This window comes from Hemiscyllium ocellatum, chromosome 3 (assembly GCF_020745735.1).
Source record: "Hemiscyllium ocellatum isolate sHemOce1 chromosome 3, sHemOce1.pat.X.cur, whole genome shotgun sequence".
Taxonomy (NCBI): Eukaryota; Metazoa; Chordata; class Chondrichthyes; order Orectolobiformes; family Hemiscylliidae; genus Hemiscyllium; species Hemiscyllium ocellatum.
The window spans coordinates 74,012,687-74,038,841 of NC_083403.1; the positions used below are offsets into that span (position 1 = coordinate 74,012,687).

General features: G+C 39.6%; 1 protein-coding gene across 1 annotated transcript in view; it reads left to right on the forward strand.

The window, feature by feature from the left end:
* rnf217 (ring finger protein 217) overlaps positions 1-25,946 on the forward strand; it is an 80,900-nt gene extending 54,954 nt beyond the window's left edge. Inside the window, exon 6 of the mRNA XM_060821201.1 lies at positions 22,916-25,946. Coding sequence (XP_060677184.1) covers positions 22,916-22,989 — 74 coding nt within the window. The 3' untranslated portion in view covers positions 22,990-25,946. The remainder of the gene's footprint in view (positions 1-22,915) is intronic.
* The last annotated feature ends 209 nt before the right edge of the window (positions 25,947-26,155 follow it).

A 26,155-nucleotide genomic window follows, 5' to 3' on the forward strand; every position in this document is an offset into this window, starting at 1 on the left:
GCAGGCAACTGGAAGCGCAGGGTCATATTTGTGGACGGAATGGAAGTGTTCTGCGAAGCAGGCACCCAGTCTATGCTTAGTTTCCCCAATGTGGAGGAGACCACATTGTGAGCAGTGAATGCAGTAGACTAGATTGTGTGAAGTGCAGGTAAAGAGCTGCTTCACCTGGAAGATATGTTTGGGCCCTTGGATACTGAGGAAATAAGTGGGCAAGCATTACACTTTCAATGTCTGGGGACTTGTTGGGAGTGAAGGCAGAGTGGACCAGGGTGTCCCAGGGAGAACGGTCCCTTTGGAAGGCAAAATAAGGGAGGAGAGGGGAGTATGTGTCTGGTGGTGGCATAGAACATAGAAAAATACAGCGCAGTACAGGCCCTTTGGCCCTCGATGTTGCGCCGATCCAAGCCCACCTAACCTACACTAGCCCACTATCCTCCATATACCTATGCAATGCCCATTTATATGGCCATAAAGCGGGCGAGTCCACCACTGCTATTGGCAGGGCATTCCATGAACTCACGACTCGCTGAGTAAAGAATCTACCCCTAACATCTGTCCTATACCTACCACCCCTTAATTTAAAGCTATGCTCCCTCGTAATAGCTGACTCCATACGTGGAAAAAGGTTCTCATGGTCAACCCTAGCTAAACCCCTAATCATCTTGTACACCTCTATCAAGTCACCCCTAAACCTTCTTTTCTCCAATAAAAACAGCCCCAAGTGCCTCTGCTTATACAACTGCAACATGACCTCAGGACTCCAGAACTCAATTCCTCTACCAATAAAAGCCAGTACGCCATATGCCTTCTTCACAGCACTATTTACCTGGGTGGCAACTTTCAGAGATCTGTGTACATGGACACCAAGATCCCTCTGCTCATCCACACTACCAAGTATCCGACCATTAGCCCAGTACCCCATCTTCTTGTTACTCTTACCAAAGTGAAGTGTTACTCTTACCACACCCCGACTCAACCCTCACTGCGTGCACACACACCGACTCAACCCTCGCTGCGCGCGCGCACACCAACTGGACCCTCACCACGCGCACACACCCCGACTCAACCCTCACCGTCTCGCTGAAGTTGGCAGAAATGGCAGTTAATGATTTTGTGGGTGTCGATGCTGGGAGGGGAATGATACATAAGGACAAGGGGAATCCTATTATTGTTGTAGGATGAAAGAGAGGGAGTGAGGGCCAAACTGCAGGAGATGGGTTGGACCAGGTTGAGGGCCCTGTCATCAACCACACTGGAGCATCCTTGGTTGTGGAAGAAAATGAACATTTCAGAGGCTTGGCAAGGCTCAACACATTCCAGGCAGTTGAAGATTGCTAGAGGACATAGGTTTAGGGTGAGTGAGGAAAGATTTAAAAGGGACCAAAGCAGCAACGTTTTCAGAGGGTGGTGTGTGTATGGAATGAGTTGCCAGAGGAAGTGGTAGAGGTTGGTACAATTATAATGTTTAAAAGGCATTTGGATGGGTATATGAATAGGAAGGATTTAAAGGGATATGGGTCAAGTGCTGGCAAGTGAGACTAGATTAATTTAGGATATCTGGTTGACGTGGGCGAGTTGGACTGAAGGGTCTGTCTCTGTGCTGTACATCTGAGTCTATAAATAATTATTATAGAAAACATATTGAGTCGACGTTGTCAATTGATGGCGTTATTCAGAACATTAGTTGGCTTAACCTGTCCTGAACTGTCATGGTTTTCCTTAAAACTCTTCTATACATTTTCAAAAGCTTGAACAATATTTCTAAAGTAAACCAGCAATAACTGCATCAAAGATTCTCAAATGCTCATGATTCTTGCATTCAAGCCTGATTTCATGCAAGGCACTTGTATAGCCAGGCTCCAAAGAAATATTTTAAAAACTGAAGAGAATTAGAAGTGCTAAGAACTGATATTGACTTCTTAAAATCTTTTCACAACCCACATGAGTTCTGGAATAATTCTGAACAGGAAATTCTACAGTTGTTTTGAGTAACTTTCTGTTAACAACAACTTTGATACTTAGTCTTGTGTTAAAGGGAGAATTTTTTAATATAAACCATAGATGTCATGTTACATGCCATCTGAATGCAGGTAGGTTTGATTTTCAGTTGTGGACATTTAAACTAGAGAATAAAGAAATCAATAAACAATTGCACAATGCCTACAATTGACAGAGAGAAATGAATAGAGCAGAAAGTAAGTTATGCTGATTTTCCCGTTTTACATTACACCCTCCGTAACTAACATTTAAACTGGCAGATGAATGAGGTGCCTTCAATATTTGCTTGACTGTGTTGTAGTTACTTGACAGTGCTGCTGCAAATGTGATCATAATATCTGATTTAGTCATATGACATAGCAACAGGCCATTTGGCCCATCATGCCTATGCTAACCAGCAAACATCCGACTATATTAATCCCATTTATCTGCATTTGATCCAAAGCTCTGGCTTTTAAGTGCTCATCCAAATGCATCTCAAATTCCGCCACCCTCTCAGGCAGTGCATTCTATGACAAAATTTTTCCTCAGATCTTCTCTAAACCACTTACTCTTCACCTTAACCCTATGCCATGAAGTAAAAATTCTCAATCTACCCTATCTATGCCTCTCTCAATCCTGTATAGCTCAATCAGATTCCTCCCTCAGCCGCCTCTGCTCCAAGGAAAACAAACCTAGCTAATCTAGACACTCATCATAACTGAGACTTTCCATCCCAGGTAACATTCTGGTGAATTTCCTCTGCACCCTCTCCAATGCTCTCACATCCTTCTTCACATGTGGTGACCAGAACTGTACACAGTATTCCATTTGTAGCCTAACAAATGCTCTATAAAGTTGCAACATTGAACGTCGAACAATAGAGCACAGGAACGGGCCCTTTTTGCCCAAGCTGTTGTACTGAACATGACATCAAATTAAACTAAGCATTTCTGCCTGCCTTTGGTTCCTGTCCCACCATTCCTTGCATAGTCATGTGCTTTCTAAAGGTTTGTTAAATGCCCCTATTGTATCTGCTACCTCTGGCAACATGTTTCCACACTCCTACCACTTTCTCTGTTTAAAAAAAAATTGCCCCTCACATTTCCTTTGAACTTTTCCCCTCCCTTTAAGTGCATGTCTCCTCATTTTAGATATTTCAACTTTAGGGGATAAAGATTCTGACAATCAGCCATATCAATGCATCTCATAATTTTATAGATTTCTATCAAGTCTCCCCTCAGTCTCTGCTACCTGAAGTTTTTCTGGCCTCTACGTATAGCTCACACCCACTAATCCAGGCATCCTAGTAAACCTCTCCAAAGCCTCCACATCCTTTCTATAACATGGCAATTAGAATTGAATGCAGTACTCTCCGGTGTGGCCTAACCAAAGTCTTATAAAGATGCAACATGACATCCTGACTCTTGTACTCAATTCCTCGACCAATAAAGGCAAGCATGCTATATATGCCTTTTACATACTATCTACTTGAGTGGCCACTTTCAGGAAGCTAGAACTTGAACGCCAAGATCCTTGTGTGCATCAATGCTGTTTAGGGTCCTACCATTGCTTCAACATTTGCTGTCCCAAAGTGCAGCACCTCACGCTTACCTGGATTAAACTCCATCTGCCATTTCTCCACCCATACCTGCAACTGATCTATACCTCGCTGTATCCATTGACAACCTTTTACACTATGCACAACTTCACTGATCTTTATATTGTCTGCTAACTTACTCACCCACCCATCTACATTTTCATCCAAGTCATTTATGTGTATCACAAACAGCAGAGGTCCCAGTACAGATCTCTGCAGAACACCATTAGTCACAGACCTCCATCCTGAAAGCACCATTCCACCGCTACTGTCTGCCTTCTATGGGCAAGCCAGCTCTGAACCCGCACAACCAAGACACCATGGGTCCCATGCATCTTAATCTTCTGGATGAGCCTACCAGAGGGACCTTGCCAATAACATTATTAATATCCCCGTACACAACAGACAGTGCTCTACATTGATCGATTACCTTCATTACGTCCTTGAAAAATTCAATCAAGTTAGTAAGACGTGACCTGCTTCACGCAAAGCCATGTTGACTGTCCTTAATTATGCTGCTTTTCCAAATGTGCATAAATCCCATCCTTAAGAATTCCCTCCAATAGCTTCCCAACCACTGATGTGAGACTCACCAGTCTATATTTTCTTGGATTATCCCTATTTCCCTCTTGAACAGAGGAACAACATTAGATACTCTCCAGTCCTCTGGGACCCATCCAGTGGCTAATAAGGATACAAAGATTTTGGTCAAATCCCCAGGAATCTCCTCTCTTGCATCTCTCTCAATAACCTGGGGTAGATATCATGGGCCCTGGAGACTTATCCATCTTAATGCTCTTCAAGAGACCGAACACCACTTCTTTCTTGATCTCAGAATGCTGTAACATCTTGGCATGCTGCACACAAATCTCTCTAGCCTCGATATCCTTTCTCCTGGGTGAATACTGACACAACGTACTCATTTAGAATCTGACCCATATCCTCTGCCTCCAAGCACATTCCCTCCTTTTATCCTTGAGTGGTCCTATCTTCTCCCTAGTTATCCTCTTGTTTTCAAAATGTGCATAGGATGCCTTGGGATTCTACTTGCCAAGGTCATTTTATGGCCCCATCTTACTCTTCTAATTCAACAAGACGTCCCTGCTTCTGTCTTGTATGCTCCAGCTAATGAAGGCAAATATCCCATTTGCCACCTTTATGACCCTGGTTGCCTGTATTGATACCTTCAGGGTTCTGTAGACTTGTACCATCAAGGTCCCTTTCTTCCTCAGTACTCCTTAGAGGCCTATCATTCATTATGTACATCCTCCTTTTAGACCTCTCAAAATGCATCACCTCACAACTATCAGGATTACATTCCATCCACCATTGCTGATCAATACCAGACTGCAGTCTGAGACCATCCTTCCCCAGTATCCTCAACACCCCAATTTTCGTGTCATCTGTACACTTACTAATTATACTTGTGCATTCACATCCAAGTTGTTAATGTACATAACAAACAGCAAGGGTCCCAGTACTCATCCCTGTGCTACATTGCTGGTCATAAGCTTCAAGTCACAGAAATAACCCTCCAACATCACCCTCTGCCTCCTGTTTGCAAGCCTCTTTATGTCTCTCCATCATTAGGTCAGAGATGGGGCTGTTCACTGAAGTTTCATCAATCAGCTCCATTTATAATTACTCAAACTGTTGCAATTCATGCTCTTCTTTCGCATACTCTGGACAGAGTTCAACAGAAGGTAACATTTGTGTCACTCTCTTACTGGGCAATGACCATCTCCAACTTGAGAAAATGATGGTGAGGCATCCTTAACTGCTGTATTCTGAGTGATTTAGGTACAGCCACAATTCTGATGGGGAAGGACTTCATCTAGTCCTCCATCTTGGTGGTAGAGGTTTGGGAGGTCCTGTCAAAACAGGTTTGGCTAGTTGCAGCAGTGCGTCTTGTAGATGATACATACTGCCAGTGTTTTTCAGTTGTGGATGGAATGTTATCAAGCAGGCTGTTTTGCTCTGTATGATGTAAAACATTGAGTATTGTCGGAGGTGCATTCAAACGCGGATGTAAAGAGTATTCCATTACAGTTCTGACATGTACCTTATAAATGGTAGCATAGCTTTGGGGAACAGAGATGAGTTATTAAATGCAGAATACTCCGCTTCTTTCTTACCCTTTCGGCACAATGTTTGTGTTAAGTTTTAAGTCATTAGTGACCTCATGAATGTTGATGTAGAGGGATTTACTAATTGTAATTGAATATCAAAGGGAGCAGGTTACACGTTCCCTTAGTGGAACTGGTCATTTAAGGCGTGTTTTAGTCATCACCCCATTATTTTAAATGGCATTTCCACAGCCAAATGTCTTCTACTGGGGGTCAGCATTGAGTGGAAGCTGAAGTGGACGTGCCTTTTGCCACTACAGAAGTTAGATGTTGGAGATTTTGTGAGAGTGACTCATATCCTGACTCCTCCAGAGCCTGTCCACCCCCTCAAAGCATATGATGGAATATTTTCCACTTGCCTGAATGGTTGCAGCTACATGAGTCATGACAAAAAAATGTGAGCAATGGAGCCTTGCCTTAAGCATGGTAAGTTGACTGTAAGATTGTTCTAGGCAGGGTGGAGTAACCTGCTTATTTGATGGAATCTCTTAAATATAAAGATTGGATTCTGGCTTTATGACTACAACCATCAAGCTTTATAGTGAATTAAAGAGCTATAGGGTGTCATCCACTGGATGGCTCAATGAATTTATACAAGCATGAATTAATGCAGAGTATGAAGTTGCCACAATGCATTACAAATCTGTTTAGTTAATCTCAATTTGCACAGAGTTTCACATGGAAAGTCAAACAAAGTTTTTAGCTGTGATCACCATAAATGCTTGTGTGGTGAAAAATATTGGGATGATTTGGCTGTGTACCTAGCTTGTTCACTGGGTATCCAAAGGGGATTTTGCATCTTACTCTGGAAAGGAAATACAGAGTAACTAAACAGCCCATACTAGATTTTCTGGTACAAGTTTAATTTATATCTGAACGGCTTGAAACATGTGAAGAGCTTGCTTGGTTCCTGTTTGTAACGTCTGATTAATTCATAGCTTGATGGGAAGCCATAAATAACTTTGTGTAGATGCCACTGTTATCTGTCCCTCAGTTTAAGCATGATATCAACTTGGGGTTGTGAGTTCCTGCCACAGCTCTCTGTGACTGAACATGTTGATTCTTGATACACAGACTTTGGCTTGGATTATACAAGAATGCTCATCTCATGTTTAGGAATGGTAAATTCCTGGTAAAGTAATATTTTGAGAAATAAAAGGAAGCGGCAGAATAGGAGGCTGCTGCTTCTTGATCTTAGGAGATGCCCAAAAGCCTGATCAACAAACAACAAGCCAAGTCAAAAGAAAATCAAGCCTGTTTGAAACTTGAGAAGTGCCCATATTAAGAAGAGGAGCTGCTGGATATCTTAAAACACATAAGGTTCGATAAATCCCTCGGACCTAACCAAGACCAAACTTTGTGGGAAGCTAGAAAAGTGATTGCTGGGCCCCTTGCTGAGATATTTGTCTCATGGATAGCCACGGTGAGATGCCAGAACACTGGAGGTTAGCTAATGTGTTGCCATTATTTTAAAAAGGTGGTAAGGAAAAGCAAGGAAACTACAGACTTGTGAGCCTGATGTCAGTGGTGGGTTAGTTTTGGAGGGGATTCTGAGGGACAGGATTTACATGTATTTAGAAAAGCAAGGACTGATTAGGAATAATCAGTGTGGTTTTGTGCATGGGAAATCATGTCTCGCTAATTTGGTTGAGTTTTTTGAAGAAGTGACAAAGAAGACTAATGAAGGCAGAGCTGTGGATGTTGTCCATATGGACTTCAGCAAGACATTCAATGAAGTTCTGCATGGTAGACTGGTTAGCAAGGTTAGGTCACGTGGAATCCAGGGAGAGCTAGTCATTTGGACACAAAATTGGCTTGAAGGTAGGAGACAAAGAGTGGTGGAGGAGGATTGTCTTTCAGAGTGGAGGCCTGTGACTAGCAGTGTGCCGCAAAGATCAGATCTGGGTTCACTGTTTATTGTTAGTTGCGTAAACGATTTGGATATGAATATAGGAGGTTTGGTTCGGAAATTTGCATATAGCACCAAAATTGGTGGTGTGGTGGACAGCAAAGAAGGTTATCTCTGAATACAATGGAATCTTGATCAGATGGGCCATTGGGCCGAAGAGTGGCAGATGATTTTGTTTTTGATAAATGTGAGATGTTGCATTTTGGAAAGGCAAACCAAGGAAGGACTCGCTTACTTAATGATAAGGTTCTGGAGAGCGTTGCCAAACAAAGAGACCTTGGAGTGCAGGTTCATGGTTCATTGAAGGTGGAGTCGCAGATAGACAGGGTGGTGAAGGTGTTTGGTGTACTTGCCTTATTGGTCAGTGCGTTGAGTATAGGAATTGGGAATATGTTGCAGCTGTACAGGACATTGATTAGGCCACTTCTCGAATACTGGGTTCAATTTTGCACTCCCTGTGATTGGAAAAATGTTATGTGATTGAAAGAATCATAGAATCCCTACAGTGTGGAAATAGGCCATTTGGCCCAACAAGTCCATACCGTCCCTCTGACGAGTAACCCTCCCAAACTCATTCCCCTATCTTATTACTGTACATTTACCCCTGACTAATGCACCTAACCTACCGATCCCTGAGCACTATGTGCAATTTAGCATAGCCAATTCACCTAACCTGCACATCTTTGAATTGTGGGAGGAAACTGGAGCACCCAGTGGAAACCTACATTGACACTGAGAGAATGTGAAAACTTCACACAGACAGTTGCTCGAGGCTGGAATCGAACCCATGTCCCTGGTGCTGTGACATAGCAGTGCTAATACTGAGCCACCTGCCGCCCCAAAGGTGCAGAAAAGGTTTACAAGGATATTGCCAGGTTTGGAGGGTTTAAGATGTAGGGAGAGGTTAAATAACCTGGGACTGTTTTCCTTGGAGGATCAGAGGCTGAGGGGTTTATAGGCCAGAGGTTTATAAAATCATGAAGGGCGTGGATTGGATTGGATGCCAAAGTCTTTTTCCCAGGGTAGGAGAGTCTAAAACTCGAGGGCATAGATTTAAGGTGAGAGGGGGAAGAGTTAAAGGGGACCCAAAAGGCAGCTTTCTCATGCAGAGAGTGATGTATGTACGGAATGAGCTGCCAGAGCAAGTGATAGAAGCTGGTACAATTGCAACATTGAAAAAGCATCTGGATGGGTTTATGAATAGGAAGGGTTTAGAAGAAAATGGGCCAAATGCTGGCAAATAGGACTAGATTATTATAGGATATCATCAGCTTGGATGAGTTGGACAAAGGGTCTGTTTCCATGCTGTACATCTCCAGGTAACAATAAGCCTGGCATTAATTCTCCTATTGGCACCTAAAGTGGAAAGAGTACTGTTCAAAACAGTTGCAATAAAGGTGGTGCAGTTTACAACAGCTCAACACATTGTGACTATAAGGAGTCAGAAGCAGCTGCACTGGCTTTACAAAGGGTGAAATAGCTCTACATCTGAAACAAAAAAAAAAGAGGTTGCTGGAGAAACCCAACAGCTCTGGTAACATCTGTGGAGAGAAAGCAGAGTTAACGTTTTGCGTCCAGTGACCCTTCTTCAGAACTCCATGAAGGAACAGGAGTCATGGATTCCCTCTATAGTTTGTTTTCTCACAGAAAGAGGAAGAAAACTAACCATTCTGGCTTGGTAACAACTCAGTGGCATCTTTACTTAAGATGTAGTATGCTGGAACATTAATATGTATAGTCCCTGGGCAGGATAGTGTGTCAACAATATAGTAAAATATTAATGAGCAACACTGGCCTTGTATTGCTGTTTGTGAATGTGTTTGCCTGGATAAGTTATGAGTGTCTGCTTTCGCAGCCAACCTAACTTCTAGCCATTATTCCCTAGGTAAGCGCCATGCTAATCTTTCTGTATGCTTTATTTCATAGAACTGTATTCAGCAGTGCTGTTTCTTTTCCCTTCAAGTAAAGAGAAAATTCAAAGAAATGCACAGGAGAGCAATCAATCAATCAGCATTTGTAAAGAGGGCAGACAAGTTAGGGCATTTTAGATGTGAAGCCTCCATTATGTCTCTGAATGAGTTATACATATCCCACAACCTCATCCAGTACTGTTTGGTAGCCTGTAATTCACATCAAAATGAAGACAAAGTAGAGATTGTGGAGTGAGAAGTGATTGCTGGGCCTCTTGCTGAGACATTTGTATCATCAATAGTCACAGGTGAGGTGCCGGAAGACACGAGGTTGGCAAATGTGGTGCCACTGTTTAAGAAGGGCGGTAAAGACAAGCCAGGGAACTATAGACCGGTGAGCCTGACCTCAGTGGTGGGCAAGTTGTTGGAGGGAATCCTGAGGGACAGGATGTACATGTATTTGGAAAGATAAGGTCTGATTAGGGATAGTCAACAGTCAGGCTTTGTGCATGGGAAATCATGTCTCACAAACTTGATTGAGTTTTTTGAAGAAGTAACAAAGAGGATTGTTGAGGCCAGAGCAGTAGATGTGATCTTTGTGGACTTCAGTAAGTCGTTCGACAAGGTTCCCCATGGAAACTGATTAGCAAGGTTACAGGGAATACAGGGAGAACTAGCCATTTGGATACAGAACTGGCTCAAAGATCGAAGACCAAGGGTGGTGGTGGAGGGTTGTTTTTCAGACTGGAGGCCTATGACCAGTGGAATGCCACAAGGATCGGTGCTGGGCCCTCTACTTTTTGTCACATACATAAATGATTTGGATGCGAGCATAAGAGGTACAGTTAGTAAGTTTGCAGATGACACCAAAATTTGGAGGTGTAGTGGACAGCGAAGAGAGTTACCTCAGATTACAACAGGATCTGGACCAGATGGGTCAATGGGCTGAGAATAGGCAGATGGAGTTTAATTCCGATAAATATGAGATGCTGCATTTTGGTAAAGCAAATCCTAGCAGGACTTATATACCTTAATGGTAAGGTCCTAGGGAGTGTTGCTGAACAAAGAGACCTTGGAGTGCAGGTTCATTGCTCCTTGAAAGTGGAGTTGCAGGTAAATAGGATAGTGAAGAAGGCATTTGATATGCTTTCCTTTATTGGTCAGAGTATTTGGTACAGGAGTTGGGAGGTCATGTTGCAGCTGTAAAGGACATAGGTTAGGCCACTGTTGGAATATTGTATGCAGTTCTGGTCTCCTTCCTATCGGAAAGATGTTGTGAAACTTGAAAGGGTTCAGGAAAGATTTACAAGGACGTTGCCAGGGTTGAAGGATTTGAGCTGTAGGAAGAGGTTAAACAGGCTGGGGCTGTTTTCCCTGGAGCATCAGAGGCTGAGGGGTGACCTTATAGAGGTTTACAAAATTGAGGGGCATGGGTATGATAAATAGGCAAGGTCTTTTCCCTGGGGTTGGGAGTCCAGAATTAGAGGGTATAGGTTTAGGGTGAGAGGGGAAAGATATAAAAGCGACTTAAGGGGCAACTTTTTCACGCAGAGGGTGGTGCCTGTATGGAATGAGCTGCCAGAGGAAGTGGTGGAGGCTGGTTCAATTGCAACATTTAAGAGGCATTTGGATGAGTATATGAATAGGAAGGGTTTGGAGGGATATGGGCCGGGCGCTGGCAGGTGGGACTAGATTGGGTTGGGATATCTGGTCAGCATGGACGGGTTGGACCGAAGGGTCTGTTTCCATGCTGTACATCTTTATGACTCTAGATCTCAGTCAGATAAGTGGTCTGCAAAAGGATTCCTCATTTTAACAAGGCGTGTTAGGCCAAGTTCAAAATTGGCTTAGTGATAGGAAAAAAAAGGGTAATGAGCAATGCATGTGTTTGCAAGTGGCAAATGGTTTCTGGTGGCATTACAGCTCAGTGTTGGGTCTTTGTTGTTTGTGGCATTCATTAATTATTTTGACTCAAACATGGGAGGCATGATCAGATAATTTGCCAGGAGGTTTTTATTGTAAAGAGAAAGATTAACAATGGTAAAATGGTGTAAGCTATTTGTTGAGTGGGCATAAAAATGGCAAGTGATATGCCATTTGAATAATTGTGAGGTTATGGATTTGGAAAAGGTAAACAAAGTGAGGGAATACTCAATAAATCGGGAAGGTATTGAGAGGGATAGAAGAAGTGAGAGACATTGGAATGCATGTTCGTATGTCCCTGGAGGTGGCAGGGCAAGCTGTTAAGATGGTGAAGGAGGTATGTTGGAAGCTTTACTTCATGAGGCAAGGTGTTGAATACAAAAACAGGCTGGAAGTTTGAAACTGTAAAAGACAGTGGTTAGGCGACAGATGAAGTTCTGTCTTTTTTTTTTGTTACCATGTTACAAGCAGGATGTAATTGCTCTCGAGAACTATGATGCAAGATTGGATAGGCTAGGACTGTCTTCCTTCAGGAGGCTGAGGCGTGACTTAATTGAAGTGTATTTAAAAAAAGGGCTTGGATAGAGTGGATGGTGGAGACCAGTTTCCCATAGCAGAGAAGTCAGTTACCAACAGGCAGATCTAAGGTAGAAGGCTTTGAGGGGAAATGAGCAAAAGTGGTGCACGTCTGGAATTTGCTGCCCAGTTTGATGTTCGAGGCAGAAGCCATTGACTCTTTTAAATGGTTTCTGGATTTGTGCCTGAACTCTTGGCCAGATGCTGGAAATAGGTTGAGAATGGGCAACTAGTTTATTCAGTTGGCAGACATGATGGTGTGAAAGGCCTGTCTCTGAGCTGTCACTTTTCTATGGTTCTATAATGCCTTATTCAAGGGCTTTCCTTTAATTACTTTCATGTGCAAATGTTTCAACTGATAAAAAATTAAGTATGTCAAAAACTGTGTAAGTAAGCTGATCTCTCATGTCTATAAGTAAACTATAATGCAGGGGTTAACAAAACTGTGTTAGGACCTTGTTATGCTCATGTCATGATATTTTTATAATAGCCTTACGTCAATTATCGGATTTGACGAGAGCCTTTCCCAAATTTAACTATCAAATTTCAGAAAAGGAAAAGCCAAGCTATTACACAATTTTAAAAAGCAACGATCAGATGATAATTGAATTGAGAGCATATAGATTTTTCTGATAACTGCTGACCAATTTGTTGATATCCTTTAATACAGTATAGTACCATGACTATCAACATTCATTAATTTTCATTAATCTTTGGTACAATGGAGTCCTATCTAAAAATTAATTCCATTTTGACAGGCAAAACAGTGCTGAGGTACTTAATGTTATCAAGTTTAAAATTTGATTTAAAATAAGATGATGTCTTATCTGAAACACTTAGGTTATAGAGCTCTGAATCAATTGTAAGCAGGCTGCACTGCCCATTAAAAGTGAATGAACTAGAAATTCTCAAGGTCAAGACGAGTCCAAGCCCAAGGCTGTGGTAAAAAATGCAGCTTGTTTTTTAAACCAGATCTAACTTTTCCTCTTAATTTACATTTTTTTAAGGACAAGAACATAGTGGGAGAGTCTGTTTCCTAAGCTTATTAGTATTGTTCCTTCATTTAAGTGAATATTTTATCCAAGATACAAGTGAAGAGCGCTGATGCTATTGTCTAGATTACCCAATCAGCATTGTGTGAATGGTAACCAAGACAAATTTAAATGATATTAAAATATTATCAATTAAAAAGTCTCTGATTTTTTTAAAATAACAAAGCAAAGCTAGCAGAATACTTCCAGCATGAATTAGTTCCCCATCTGTCATTTAAGAAAGTTTGATTTCAGTTGAAATACTGTCCAGGTGTACTTCATTGTGTGTGGATTTAATTGGGAATGTATCGAGACTCCCATTGCCGATCATCATGTAAAGACTAATGCTTAAACAGTACAAAAATATTTCACTGTAATATCCCTTGCCTCCCTCCTCTCCATAACCCAAACATTGGAATAAACTGCTAGTCTCCTTTGGTTGAACACAAATGTGAAGGATGAACACTTGGGTTTTACCAGTAGGCTGCTCATGGAACTGTACTACAACCTGCGACACCAATCACAGAAAACAAATAAAAAGGTTGAGACAGAAAACAACCTTCTTTACTTAAGTAATGCATTTCCCAACCATAAAAAACTGCCACATTGGGTTTGCATTTGCACAGATTACTTTATGGGAGCAATCTTAATGTATCCAGGATCACCTCTGTGCAATAATGAACAGCTGAATGCCTTTGAACGTTCCTGGATTTTGTATTAAGTTGATGACTGGGTGGGTCTGGCATTTTTTTTTCAATTTCACTGCTTGAACACCTTTGTGTATTGCATTGCATGATGCTGTCCATTATTTATAGTCACAAGATATTTGAGGAATGGCAAGCATGGCAGTTTGCTGTCAATACGAAGAATGCAGTGTGTAAATTCAGCCCAGATCCACACCCTGGATTTTCTTGCAAGTTATTCTGTGCACTAAGCTGAGCAGGATTTAGTGATCATCTGATACTGGTCTGTTTACCTGGTGAGCAGAACTCCATAGGAACAGGAGTAGGCCATTCATCTCCTCAAGTCTGTTCCACCATTCAATGAGATCATGTCTGATTTGTGGCCTAACTGTATATTGCTTTGAACCTTATCCCTTAATATCTTTGATTCACAAAAAAACTATTACAGATTTAAAGTTAACAACTGATCCGGTATCCACTGTCATTTGTGGAAGAAACTTCCAAAATCTATTATCCTTTGTGTGTAGAAGTGCTTCCTAACAGCTCTCCTGGATAGTCTGGCCCTAATTTTCAGATTATACCTTCAGACTCTTCTGATTTACAGCATCCACAGTTCTTTCAGTGTTTTTCTCAGACTATGCCCCAGTTCTAAAATCCCTAACCAGTGGAAATAGTTCATCTTTATCTACCTTGTCTTTTCTTGTTAATAATCTTGAAGATTTTGATCAGATCACTGCTGAAACTTCAAAATTTGAGAGACGCAAGTTTAATTTGTATGATATCTCCTTATAACTTAACCCCTGAAGAACAGGTATTATTCTTGTACATTTTCATTATACTCCCTCCAAAACCAATGTATCCTTCCTAAGGTGTGGTGCACAGATTTGCTGACCGTACTCCAAGTGCGAACCAACCTGAGTTATGTATAACTGCAGCGTGACTTCTGCATCCTTTACATTCCAGACCTCTACATTATAAAGGCCAGCATTCCATTAGCTTTCCTGATTAGATTTCATAAACATGCAAAAAATATACACCTGAACTCTCCAGTCTCTTTGGACACCCACTCTATTTAACTTCATACCTTCTAAAAAAAAACCCTGATCTGATTTTCATTCCAAAATGGATAATCTCATGTTTCCTTACATTGAACTCCATCTGCCACAGATTTGCTTACTCACTCAGTGTATCAATATCCTTTTGTCTACAATGCCACCTAACTTTGTGTTATCAGCAAATAATGTGAATAATTGAGGCCCTAACACAGATCCTTGTGTGACACCACTGGTCACATCCAGCCGATTTGAGTGCTTATCCATTGTCCCTACTTTCTGTCACTTGCCATTCAACCAATTTTCCAACCTTGTCAGTGATTTGTCCTCAATTCTATGGGCTTCTACTTCAGTTAACAGTCTGTTATGTGGGACTTCTGAAATTTCATATAAACAACGTCCATGGGCATTCCTGTGTCCACTACCTTCATCACCTCTTCATAAAATCTATTAAGGTTTGTCAGATATGCCTCCCATCATGAAGACATGCTGGCTCTCCCTAATTAACTGAAAATTTTCAAGGTGTTCAATTGCTCCATCTTTGATAACAACAATTTCCCTACCACAGGCGTTAGGCTAACTGGACTGTAATCCCCTGGTTTTCCTCTTTCACCTTTAAAAAGCAGAATGACATGCAGTTTTCCATTCCAGTGGGACAACTTGTGCATTTGGGAACTCTTGAAAGGTTACTATTCTAAGTAATCATTCAACATGCCTCCCATTTCTCCATAGTCATGAACAATTATCCCACCTTTAGACTTCAGTGGGCCAACATTGCTGCTGACCACCCACTTTCCCTTTGTGTAACTATAACATTTGTTCTCAATGATTTTTGAAGACCCTGGCAAGTTCCCTTTCATAATTCCAGTTAGTAGTTCTTATAAGTTGCTTTGTGGCCCTTTGCCGGTCTTCATATCTTTCCCATTCAGCAGGATCTGTGCTGCTTTTTGTATCTTTCTAAGCCCTTTTGTTTAGTTTTATGCTGTTCCTTATCTCGTTAGTTGTCATAGCTGTTTTTTTTGTGTGAAATGCAGTCTTTTCCTCTCTGTGATATAAACTGATTTTGTATTATGTTAAATGTTTCCTTAAATATCTTCCACTCTTGCTCATTAACAGACTTTCCCAGTGGACAGTCTGTGTGTCATCTTGACCATGCCTAAGTCTACTAGCTGATTTAGGCTTTTCATTTTCAAATGTTGATAAATGTTCTCGTACACAGGTTACTAACTAAATCTTACTCATTAATAAATCCAATCTTGTTTGTTCCCTGTTGCATCCAGGACATATTGTTGTAAGAAACTATCCCAGACACACTCCAGAAATTCACTACCTTTCTGACAAATACTTGTCTGCCTCTCCCAATCTGTTAAAGTTAAAATCCCCCATTAATACTACTCTGGCTTTGCTTCACAATTGCCTAATTTCTGCATCTATACAATCCAGCACTTCAGAATTGCCATTCAGCAGTCTGTATTCAGTGCCTGTTACCACTTCAGATCCTTTACTGTTCCTCCATTCCATCCATACAGTCTACACTGAATGCTTTTTCTTCATTATATCTCTCCTCACGATTGAAGTAATTTTACTTCCAATCAGTAAAGCTATTCTGTCTCCTCTGCCATTTTCTCTATTGTCGTGTAAACCCTATATCCAGATATATTTAGTCCCCTGTCCCAAACATCCTGCGGTCATGTCTCAGTATTGGGTACTAAATTTTAATCTTTCATTAGATTATGTGTTTGTAGCTCACTTAATTGATTCCTTATATTCCATGCATTTGTATGTAGAACCCTTATTTGGGGGCATAAACTGTAACCTGTGCCTCATGCTTTATTCACCTGTTTATTATTTCTCTTCCAGTTTAATCACTACACTTCTGAGAGTCTTGCTATTACCTGCCATATCTGAAGTAGGATTCCTGACTCTCTCTCTCTCTCTCTCTCTCTCTCTCTCTGCTGGCTATCATGTGAATTATTTTGCAGCAGTATTAACTTTCCCCGAGCCCTGCCTCCCATTTCCCAATTTAAATTACTTGTGACCACTCTATTTAGCCTTTCCAGTAGGATGCTGATCAGTTTAGGTAGAACCCATCCCAACAATTTCATTCCCAAAACCCTGTGTTGTTGACACAGTCTCCAATACAGCAGGTGACTTATTGCTGGGATAGGACCTCGGGAAACTTTGACCATTGTCTCAGTTTTGTGTACAATCTCCTCAAAGCCTTGGTAATGGATGTGGTGAATACTAACACTATTATAGGTCTACAGTTTCTAAGGCTTTCTCATTGTCTTTTTATTGTGAAAACAAAGTGCAGAGAAAGGAGCAATGTCAACCTTTTAAAAGTGTATGAAATCCAACAAGTAACAAATGGCTAATACCATTTCTTTTTCTGCTGAATGTGCATAAATTTTAGGAAGAAAAGAAACTGAAAGCGATTATATGGTTCTATTGTTTTAAAAGGTGATAAAAAGTTTAGATAAGTTTTTAAATGGTGGAATTGGGCAGTTCCAGTGCATTAAGAATACAGTGAGGAGATGGCCAAATAGGATTGTTGACTTGTATGTACTAAGATCCATTGTGTGTGTGTGCATAATATACAGATTAGTTTGAATATTGTTTGAGTTTAACAATATTTTCTCTTTGACAAAAAATATTTCCATGCTCTTTGCAGTCTGAAAAACCCACAAATGTTTCTAATTCAACTTGTTGTTGGCTGCAGGTTAAGTCTTTTGTCCAGCAATTTAAATTCTGAATTTGGGGGGAAATAATTATAATATCCATGTAGTGCAATATGTTTCAAGACTGACTGAAGGAAGTGTGATAACATAAACAGAATTGTTATTAGATTCTAACTTTAAGTATTACTCACCAGTTTCTCCTAAATGCTTAGAAGGGTTTTAGTTTTGTTGTAGTAACGTATGGAGCAACAGGAATTGGGGACAGCACATTTCCTTGTTGCCTCTTGGATGTAAAGCTTGTGGGAAGCCTCAAGAAATGCCCAAATATAATCTTGCCAATTCTACATTATAATGCCACTGAATTTCTGATTTGTGTGTTGCTTTGGCCATAGGCCGAATGGTGTATTTTTTGTAGATTTTTTTTAAATTGGTAAGTTTGACATTCATGGAAGGACAATAATGTCAGATGAAATTTAATACGGACAAATGTAAATTGCAATTCGATTGGAAGAAAAGATTAACAACGCATGTATATCGTAAATGGTGCTAAAAGGCACCAAGGCTGAACATTGAACTGTCCCATCAATACAAAGTAACAATTAATTAAGGTAATAACTCAAGCTGTTGAATCTAAGTTAGAGAAACTAATCAAGCTCTACAGCATCGAGTCAGAACACACATTTTGTTTATTTCAGTTGATGTTTTTGTATTTTGGCTCAGAAATTGCGAGTCATGTTAATTTTGAACTTCTGAACCCTGACACTATTGCTTCTGCAAATATTTTCACCTCATGAACTGGCTGGCAGTCTTCAGGTTTTCCAACACCCAGGTTGGTATTTGGAGGCCTGCAGGTGGCACGCCTGGATTCATTGAGTCATTGACTCACCTCTCCATGTCCTTCCTTTGTGCCCTAACTCTCACCATTAACTCCACACCTTCTCCCACCACCCCCCCCCCCCCCCCCGAATAATTCACCATCTCTCCTCATATCACCCTCTGGGACTCCTTGTAATTTTCAGTTACGCAGTATCCATTGTACAGTCCTTAGGACTCATGTAACAACCACTCAGGTCTGGTAATGTCTGCATGCACAGTTGCTCAGCTTAGAGGGTACTTTGGCTGTCACTCACAAACACAACCTTTCATACTAGGGATTAAAAAAATCCAGATCTAATGAAAACAATTTAAATCCCCTCAAGTGCTATTTGTAGGAGAAACCAGCATCTATTGAGTAATGAGATCAAATACAGACTGTCAATCAAACAATGTATGGAACCTTCTGCTGAGATAAGTTGTTAAGCATCTTTTAAAACTCAACCTCGCATTTATAGTGAAGGTAGATGTTGAACAACATTGATGCACTATACAGTGAAGCTTATTGAAATTGGGAAAAAAAGACTAGCTTTTTTTTCTAAGCTACAACAATGGTCTGCAGTCAAAGCATTCCAGTAACAGATGATTTCTTTTTTTCAAAACAGAAGTTGCAGATTTTTTTTCCAGTTTAAATACTGTGTATTTAAATCACATCAGATCATGACACCAGCATGATATTCTGTTTGTTCTTCAGTTTTGAATGCAAAGTAACACAGGCGACCGTGTAAAAAGTACTGTAAAGCATCTCAGCACTTGCACAATGGTGATTAAAGCAATGCTGACTTGCCTTTGCAAGACAGAACTGTACGATCAGTCATTGCATACAACTTATAACTGTATCAAATAATGACATTTGATAACTTTTGCTTGTCAGAACTTCCCAACTTCTCAGCAGGTTTCCGTGAAGGTTACTGAATTCTTAAACAAATTTAGATTTCAGAAGCCTTCCAAAATTGGCTTGACCTGATGGGAATGCTGGTGGATAGGAAAATAAACTTTCCCTAGTCTTGTCAATGGACACCTCGATGTCAGAATACATGAGGTTATGGTCAAACTCATGCCCATCTGTGGGACAATCCTTTGGGTCTGTTTTAATACATTTACGTTTGCTGTGAAAATTAGTTTCATTGACTCAAGGAGGGCATGTAAATCTAGCCCTTTATTCCATTCTGCTCATCTGTAAATTTTAGTGTGTTAGAGGCTGTAAGTTGAAAGGAACAAATCCCTATAAATGCCAGATGCTGCATTTTGAGAACTATTTGAATAGCCAGCACTGTTGTAGACCTAGGAGTGCCGCTGGGTGTAGTAGTTGCTGATGGGGCCACAGATCTAATTACCAGAGTCAGGGTAAATGTGGGAATCATGCAGTAGGTAGAGAAGTGCAAATCCTGAAGGAAAGACCAGGTGGGGATAAAAGTACGTGGGCAGGACAGCCATTGATTGGGTGGGGGGTGGGGGGAGTGGGTGTAAGGGGTTGGAGAAGCAACCATTGTAGAAATGGGACCAGTGAAGGGAATTCAATCTGAGCTTACCTACATCCCTGACACTACCTTATCTGGGAAATGGCTATTATTTGGCTTAAATGGGGTGAAGGAAGACAGACCAATCTAAGCCTGACCCACCAAGTGTAAATTTCAGGACTTTTCTTTGAGATAGATGGATCCTGGAAGGTCACCAAGGCAAATCTGAAGCTGTAAAATTCTGCTGTGAGAAGAGACTTTAGAAACTTGTTTTTCTTTCTAGACTGATATTACAGAGTGTTATGGCCCAGGCCAGACTCTTTCCCCCCCCCCCCCCAAAAAAAAAACATTTCGAAGGTAGCCTAGACTCCAACTTTTCTAGTTGTTTTAAACAGGTGTAAGGTGAATATTCCAAGAGTGATGCAGCTGGTCAAACCACTCAGTTTTAGACAAAACAAATTATTTAAAGGCTACTGAATGAAACATGAACAAAAGAGAACAGAATATAGAATAACTTAACCTATCTGAAAGCACAAGCTACAATTTAATGACACTGTTGCAATTTCCTGCAACATCTCCATAAACACCCCTTCGCAAAAAAGGTAAAATCAAACACTAGCTCGTATAGGAGACATGTCAGAGAGAGAATCTCAACAACTGTTTCTCTAGGAGCGCAGCTGAAAACTAAACCAAGTTAGAAAAATCCCTGATCAAGGAGAACTTGCCGCTCCCCTTTCATTGTACAAGCGTTTTTTTTTTTAAAAACCCTAAAGGCCTCCTCTGTTTGTTGCCTTAGGCAGTATCTCTTAGCCATTATTAAAGTAGCCAGTTCAGACATATCAGTACCTCTGCCTTTATGACCCCTCTCAGAAAAGACCAAGAGCAAAATAACCTTGTTAAAGGGGCAGTATTATCATAAGAAGCATACAACGTTATTCCAGGGGTTTTATTTTAGGCTACCAGAATAACAGGTGCAATCTCCAAGATGACTTTTTTTTTGAATAGATATCAAGAAAGTCTTGTTCATATAATAAATGATCAATATGTGGAATAAACTATCTGTTGGATATTGAAAGCAAAAACATGGAACTTTTAAAGAGATTACTGGATTCCATAAAGCAGTTAAGGGGGAATAACAAGGACGGACAAAATGGCGTTCCACATCCATATCAATCGGTGATTAATGCCACAGGCACTCGATACACCAGTTAACTTAACATCTTCTAGTGGGAAAAATGCAGGCATATATTATTAAGGAGGATATGGCGGGCACTTGGAAAATTTCAGTGCATACCGCCAGGACAGAATGGTTTTATGAATGAAACCTGATGTTTTACTAATATATTGGTGTCTTTTGAGGAAGTAACAGGAAAAGTGGATAAAGACACTGTGGCAGTGTTGTATTTGGATTTCCTGAAGAGAAGGCAAGACAAGCTGCCACATCGATGGCAAAAGGCAAAATAAGAACTCTTTGTTTAGGAAATAGCATGACAGCAGCTAGGGGGTTTATTAGCTTACAGGAGATGGTAAGTAAACATAAACAGATCAACATGATTTAATGGTTGGACTGCCATGGATGAATGCTGGAGCATAACTCTTTTACATCAGTGACTTAGATGAAGAGCCAAATGTATGGTTGTTAAATTTCTGATGACGCAAAGATAAGTAGGACAGTAAGTTGTGAGGAGGATATAAGAGTCTGCAAAGGGATGTAGATAATTAAGTGAGTTGGCAAAAATTTGACAAATTGACTATAATATACAAAAATGTGTATTTGTTCACTTTTATTATTTAGGTGGAGACAGATTGCAGAATTCTGAGATACAATGGAATTTGGGAGAGCCTAATACATCAAATCGTGCAAAGTCAGTCAGTAATTGGGAAGGTGAACGGAAACTTCTCATTTCTGCAAGGGATGTAATAAGCAATAGGAATATTTTTCCACATTTGTAAAAGAATGGTGAGACCACATTTGGAGTACTGAGTAAAGATTTGGTCTCCTTATTTAAGAAGGGATAAAAATGTTTTAGAAGACGTTCACAGGTTCATATGACTGATTTCTGGGATTGCGATGATTATCGTGTAATGGAAGTGTGAATAACCCAGACCTTTACCCAATGTAGTTTAGATGAATAAAAAGTTATCTTATTGAGGTGTGAAGATCCATGTCAGGATGGATGCTTTTGTGGGAGAAGCGAAAACTAGGATACAATGTCTGAAATGGAAGACCCCTTTAGTTTTAAACTGAGATGAGGATAATTTTTTTTCTCTTTGGGGGTTGAGTGTCTTTAAAACACTCTGTCTGCACTACCCTCTGGAGAAGAGTTATTGAATATTTTTGAGGTGGAGGTAGATTTTTGAGGTTTTTGGGAATTGGGCTATAGTTAGGTGAGTTTAAATGGCAGGGTAGACTTGAGGTCAAACAGCCTTCTCCTGCACCAAATTCATCTGTTTGTAATTGATGCTGCCAAATACAAGAATAACACTTCAATTTTATTTTACCATTTTATAAAGAAATGGCCTGCAAATTTGTATTTGTCAAAGGAATGTACACCAGAATCATTGTATTTACTTCTCCCAGATTCTCAGTTACGTACTAACAAATTCTTGAAATCCAAAATAAATGTTTCACAAAACACATTTGCATTTTGTGCTGTTCAGATGACTATCCTCTATCCATTAACTGGTAATGTAGAACACACAAATAGTGACCTGCATCACATCTGGTTTTAAATGGGAATTGTAGTTTTCGATATAGTAGAGCAATAATTGGATTCACTTTTGATATTGTTGTAAATCACATTGCATCATCTTGTGGATTATGTATTACATTCTCTTGAACCATAGCTATAATCGCAAAAATACTTTGTGTTCCATTCCTAAGACATTTCAAAAACAGTACTATATAATTGCCAAATGCGAAATGTGCATTCTTGTACCTAATGATATATTTATTTAATTTTTGAAGAGTAGGTTTAAATAATTACAAGACAACAATTACTTACAGAGCTTGCTATCATGTAACTCAATTAACAATGACAGCTCTTGCTTTTACATGCAAATTATAACATTGTTAATAAGTATTTGTAACACAATATATTTCTTTTCTTTTGATAGGCTTGTTTATCTTTCCTATCTATTACATTTGTAAGAAGCAAAGGAAAAGGTCACAGACTGGTATGTTTACATAAACAAAAACGAGCCTTGTTTACGTGGGAAACGATGGATGTGTCAGGGACCTCTCCGAACTCCGCAGTGAGAAGCAATAGCATGTAATTAACATCCAAGTACTGAACAGACTTGACACTGGGAATGGTGTCATGAATTATTTCTTGGCCATATTACTAAGTAGTACAAATTCTTGGAATTATTTCCAAAGACTTGGCTTCAAGCACTGTGACGTACAACTCAAGAAAGAAGAAACTAATCAGACTCTCTTATTTTTATTGACGAATCTATCGATCGCCGCTGGAGATAGGAGTCTCTCTCTTCCATTTTGCACATGTTAGGAATACTCAGCTATAATCATGGACGATGTGGATCTTTGGCAATGTTTGCACTCTTGCATTGTCCTAACACTCTCTTGAGCCTCAGTTTCTGAAAAGAATTTTTCCCTGTATAGTGTGATATTCCTGTTCCTTTCTCAAGGAAAATTATATCATCTCAAGGGATACCAATGTGCCATGAAATGCCATGTCATTAAGATCTAATCTAATTGTATATTTATACACAACCCTTCCAGCACTTAACATTTGTGAGAAGGCAATTTTAATTCAGCTGAAGGGACTAGAAATAAACTGGGGTATTGGAGAATACTGTCCAAGTTGTCTCTGAACTGGCCTAAACAATAACCAGACTTGATATTTAAAATTCTGGAGTCACAATAAAAAGCTGGACTCTGACTTTTAGCTAGAATAACACATATAGGCATGCTTTACTTTGGGAGTGGAATGTATTGGAATCAAGTCAAAACTAACCGGCTGTGAAAGTGTGAACATGCAGAAGAAATTTGGTTCATGCACGTGCAAGCTCTTTTTGTTAATGGGGCATAAACATTAAGCTGAAGAAAATGTGTAAGGTATGAAAGAAAATTAGAATTTGGCCTTGGGGGTTGACACTTCAGTGCCCACCATTCATAGAGGGCTCAGGTATCTCCATGTGCTGCTGCTTCAAGCACACCCGAGAAGGTAGGTAGGCAGTCAGTCAGACTGAGCAGCACTCCTATCCTCATACCGTCTGGATGTGTGGATGGATGGTTGGCTTGGTCACATAAAAGCAAATATTTGCAATTTACATATCAGTTTGCACAATTCACATGACTGGCAAGGAGCTTGGTTTCACTTGATTTCCAATCATGACTAATTGCTAGGATAATGGAAGTGAAAAACATTCTAAGATAATATCTGGCAATCACCTTTCACTTGCTTGAAATCCACCTAATAACATTAAATAATGCTATCTAAAAGTAATTTTTAGTGCCTTATTCACAATTTTGTTTTGAGAGGAGAGTTTTTCTGCTGCTAAACAGCCTTGCTAGATAAGATGTAGTTCAATGCTAATTCTGTAGGTTAAGATGGGTCACTTGATAGTCCAAGCATATTTTAAAGAGAAGCTATCTTAACAGCGACAAATATTACAGAAAAATTCAAAGCAGTTGTGTGGGACAATTTTGTGGTTTTGCTCGAAATGTTTCTTCATTGTTACATTTTACTGTCATAGTCAAGAAACATATTGAATTGTGAATTGACTTCTATACCCTGCTCATTAAAAGTAAAAAATCAGGTGAAGAAAGACCATTTAATTCCAAAGCCTCCACTGGAGAATGATCTCACCTGCTTGTAACTTACTAAAAGGTTTTACCTGCACCATCTGAAAGCTAACCAAAATGGATGGCTAGAAATGCTGACTATGACACACATGTTGAAAACCCCTCAGTGGTTTCCTGATTGACTGCTGTCAGTGGGTAGAAAGTTTCTGGAAACCTTATTTAAATGGATTTTCCACCAAGATTACAGCAGCAAAGCAATGAAAACTTCCAAACAGATTCCTGTGGGACTCTTTAATTGGATTTACTTCTAACACAAATCATTCCAAATCTGACTTAGCTTGTACAAATATAGTATATTGGAAAATGATATCTTGAACAGTGCAGAAAGAAAATTTAAAATTTTTGCAATTTGGACAGTCAACTGGAATTTTTTTGATCCATGAAGGAACCAATTTAGTGAGACCACAGCCCACAATGATGATTTGTAAAATACTACTTTAAATCAGTAGCATTCTGCCTAGGTTATTCTTTATTTGTTCCATTGCCATTTTTGTTTCAGTAACAACATTTTTGATTTTATTTCAAATGATTATTGGGATTAACTGTATGAGTAAACTTTGTAACTGGACAGATGTACTGAGTTTATTAATTAAGTAAACGAACACAGGTAACATTTTTCTGTTTCTAAATAACAGTATTGTCCTTTTTTTTAAAAAAATGGTTTCTGTTTGTAAGTATCAATGGATAATTCATCACCAAAACATGTGCCTTTTTATTTGATGTAGCCTCTTTAAAATTTATCTTTTCAGTAAGTTTCAACATGGTTACAAATACTCAATGATCCACAAAGATGTTTTTTTTTTATGCCAATTTAATTGCTTAATTCTCATTCCCTATTCCCACTCATCCCTCGCAGGAAAGAGGAAGGAAAATTTGAGTCCAGAGGTACTTTGCACTTGCAGTAAATGTTTATTGATTGATCTGCCAATTGTAGGGTCCTGCTGGTCAGGATCAAAAAAAAACATAAACAATTATACTTTTACAATATAGTTCCACTGTGGATTGTGCTGAGAAGATGTATTTAAGCTTTTTCACTTTAATTTTATGTTTTAGTTTAAGCAAGAGATGTAGCTGTTTATTCAATGACATTGTTGCAGCCAATTCCATTAAAAAAGCTTAATCAGATTAGTAAAAGAAATAAATAATACATCCTATGTAAATGTATCTGATTAATGACACATCTGCATTCATAGACTAAAAGTAAGACCTTAGGTATTTCAAGTGACTTGTGACTGGACCACAAACAACTAGCAGTGCAAAAACAATAGCTGAAATAATGTGACTAAGTATGTCAAATGTACTATTCCAATGAAGAATAAAGCAGAATTACATTGTGTCATATTTTTAATTTTTCGTCAATACTTGTATTTTCTCCTTTTGATTTATTAGTGTTTTAATTGATAAAACTTAAACTTGATTTCATTTCTTCCAAGTAACAACACCGCAGAATTTATAACAAAATATTCACCTCCTTTAAAAGGAATTTTTTTTTTCAGTTCATTAATTTTCTGCATTCTTATACCTTTCAG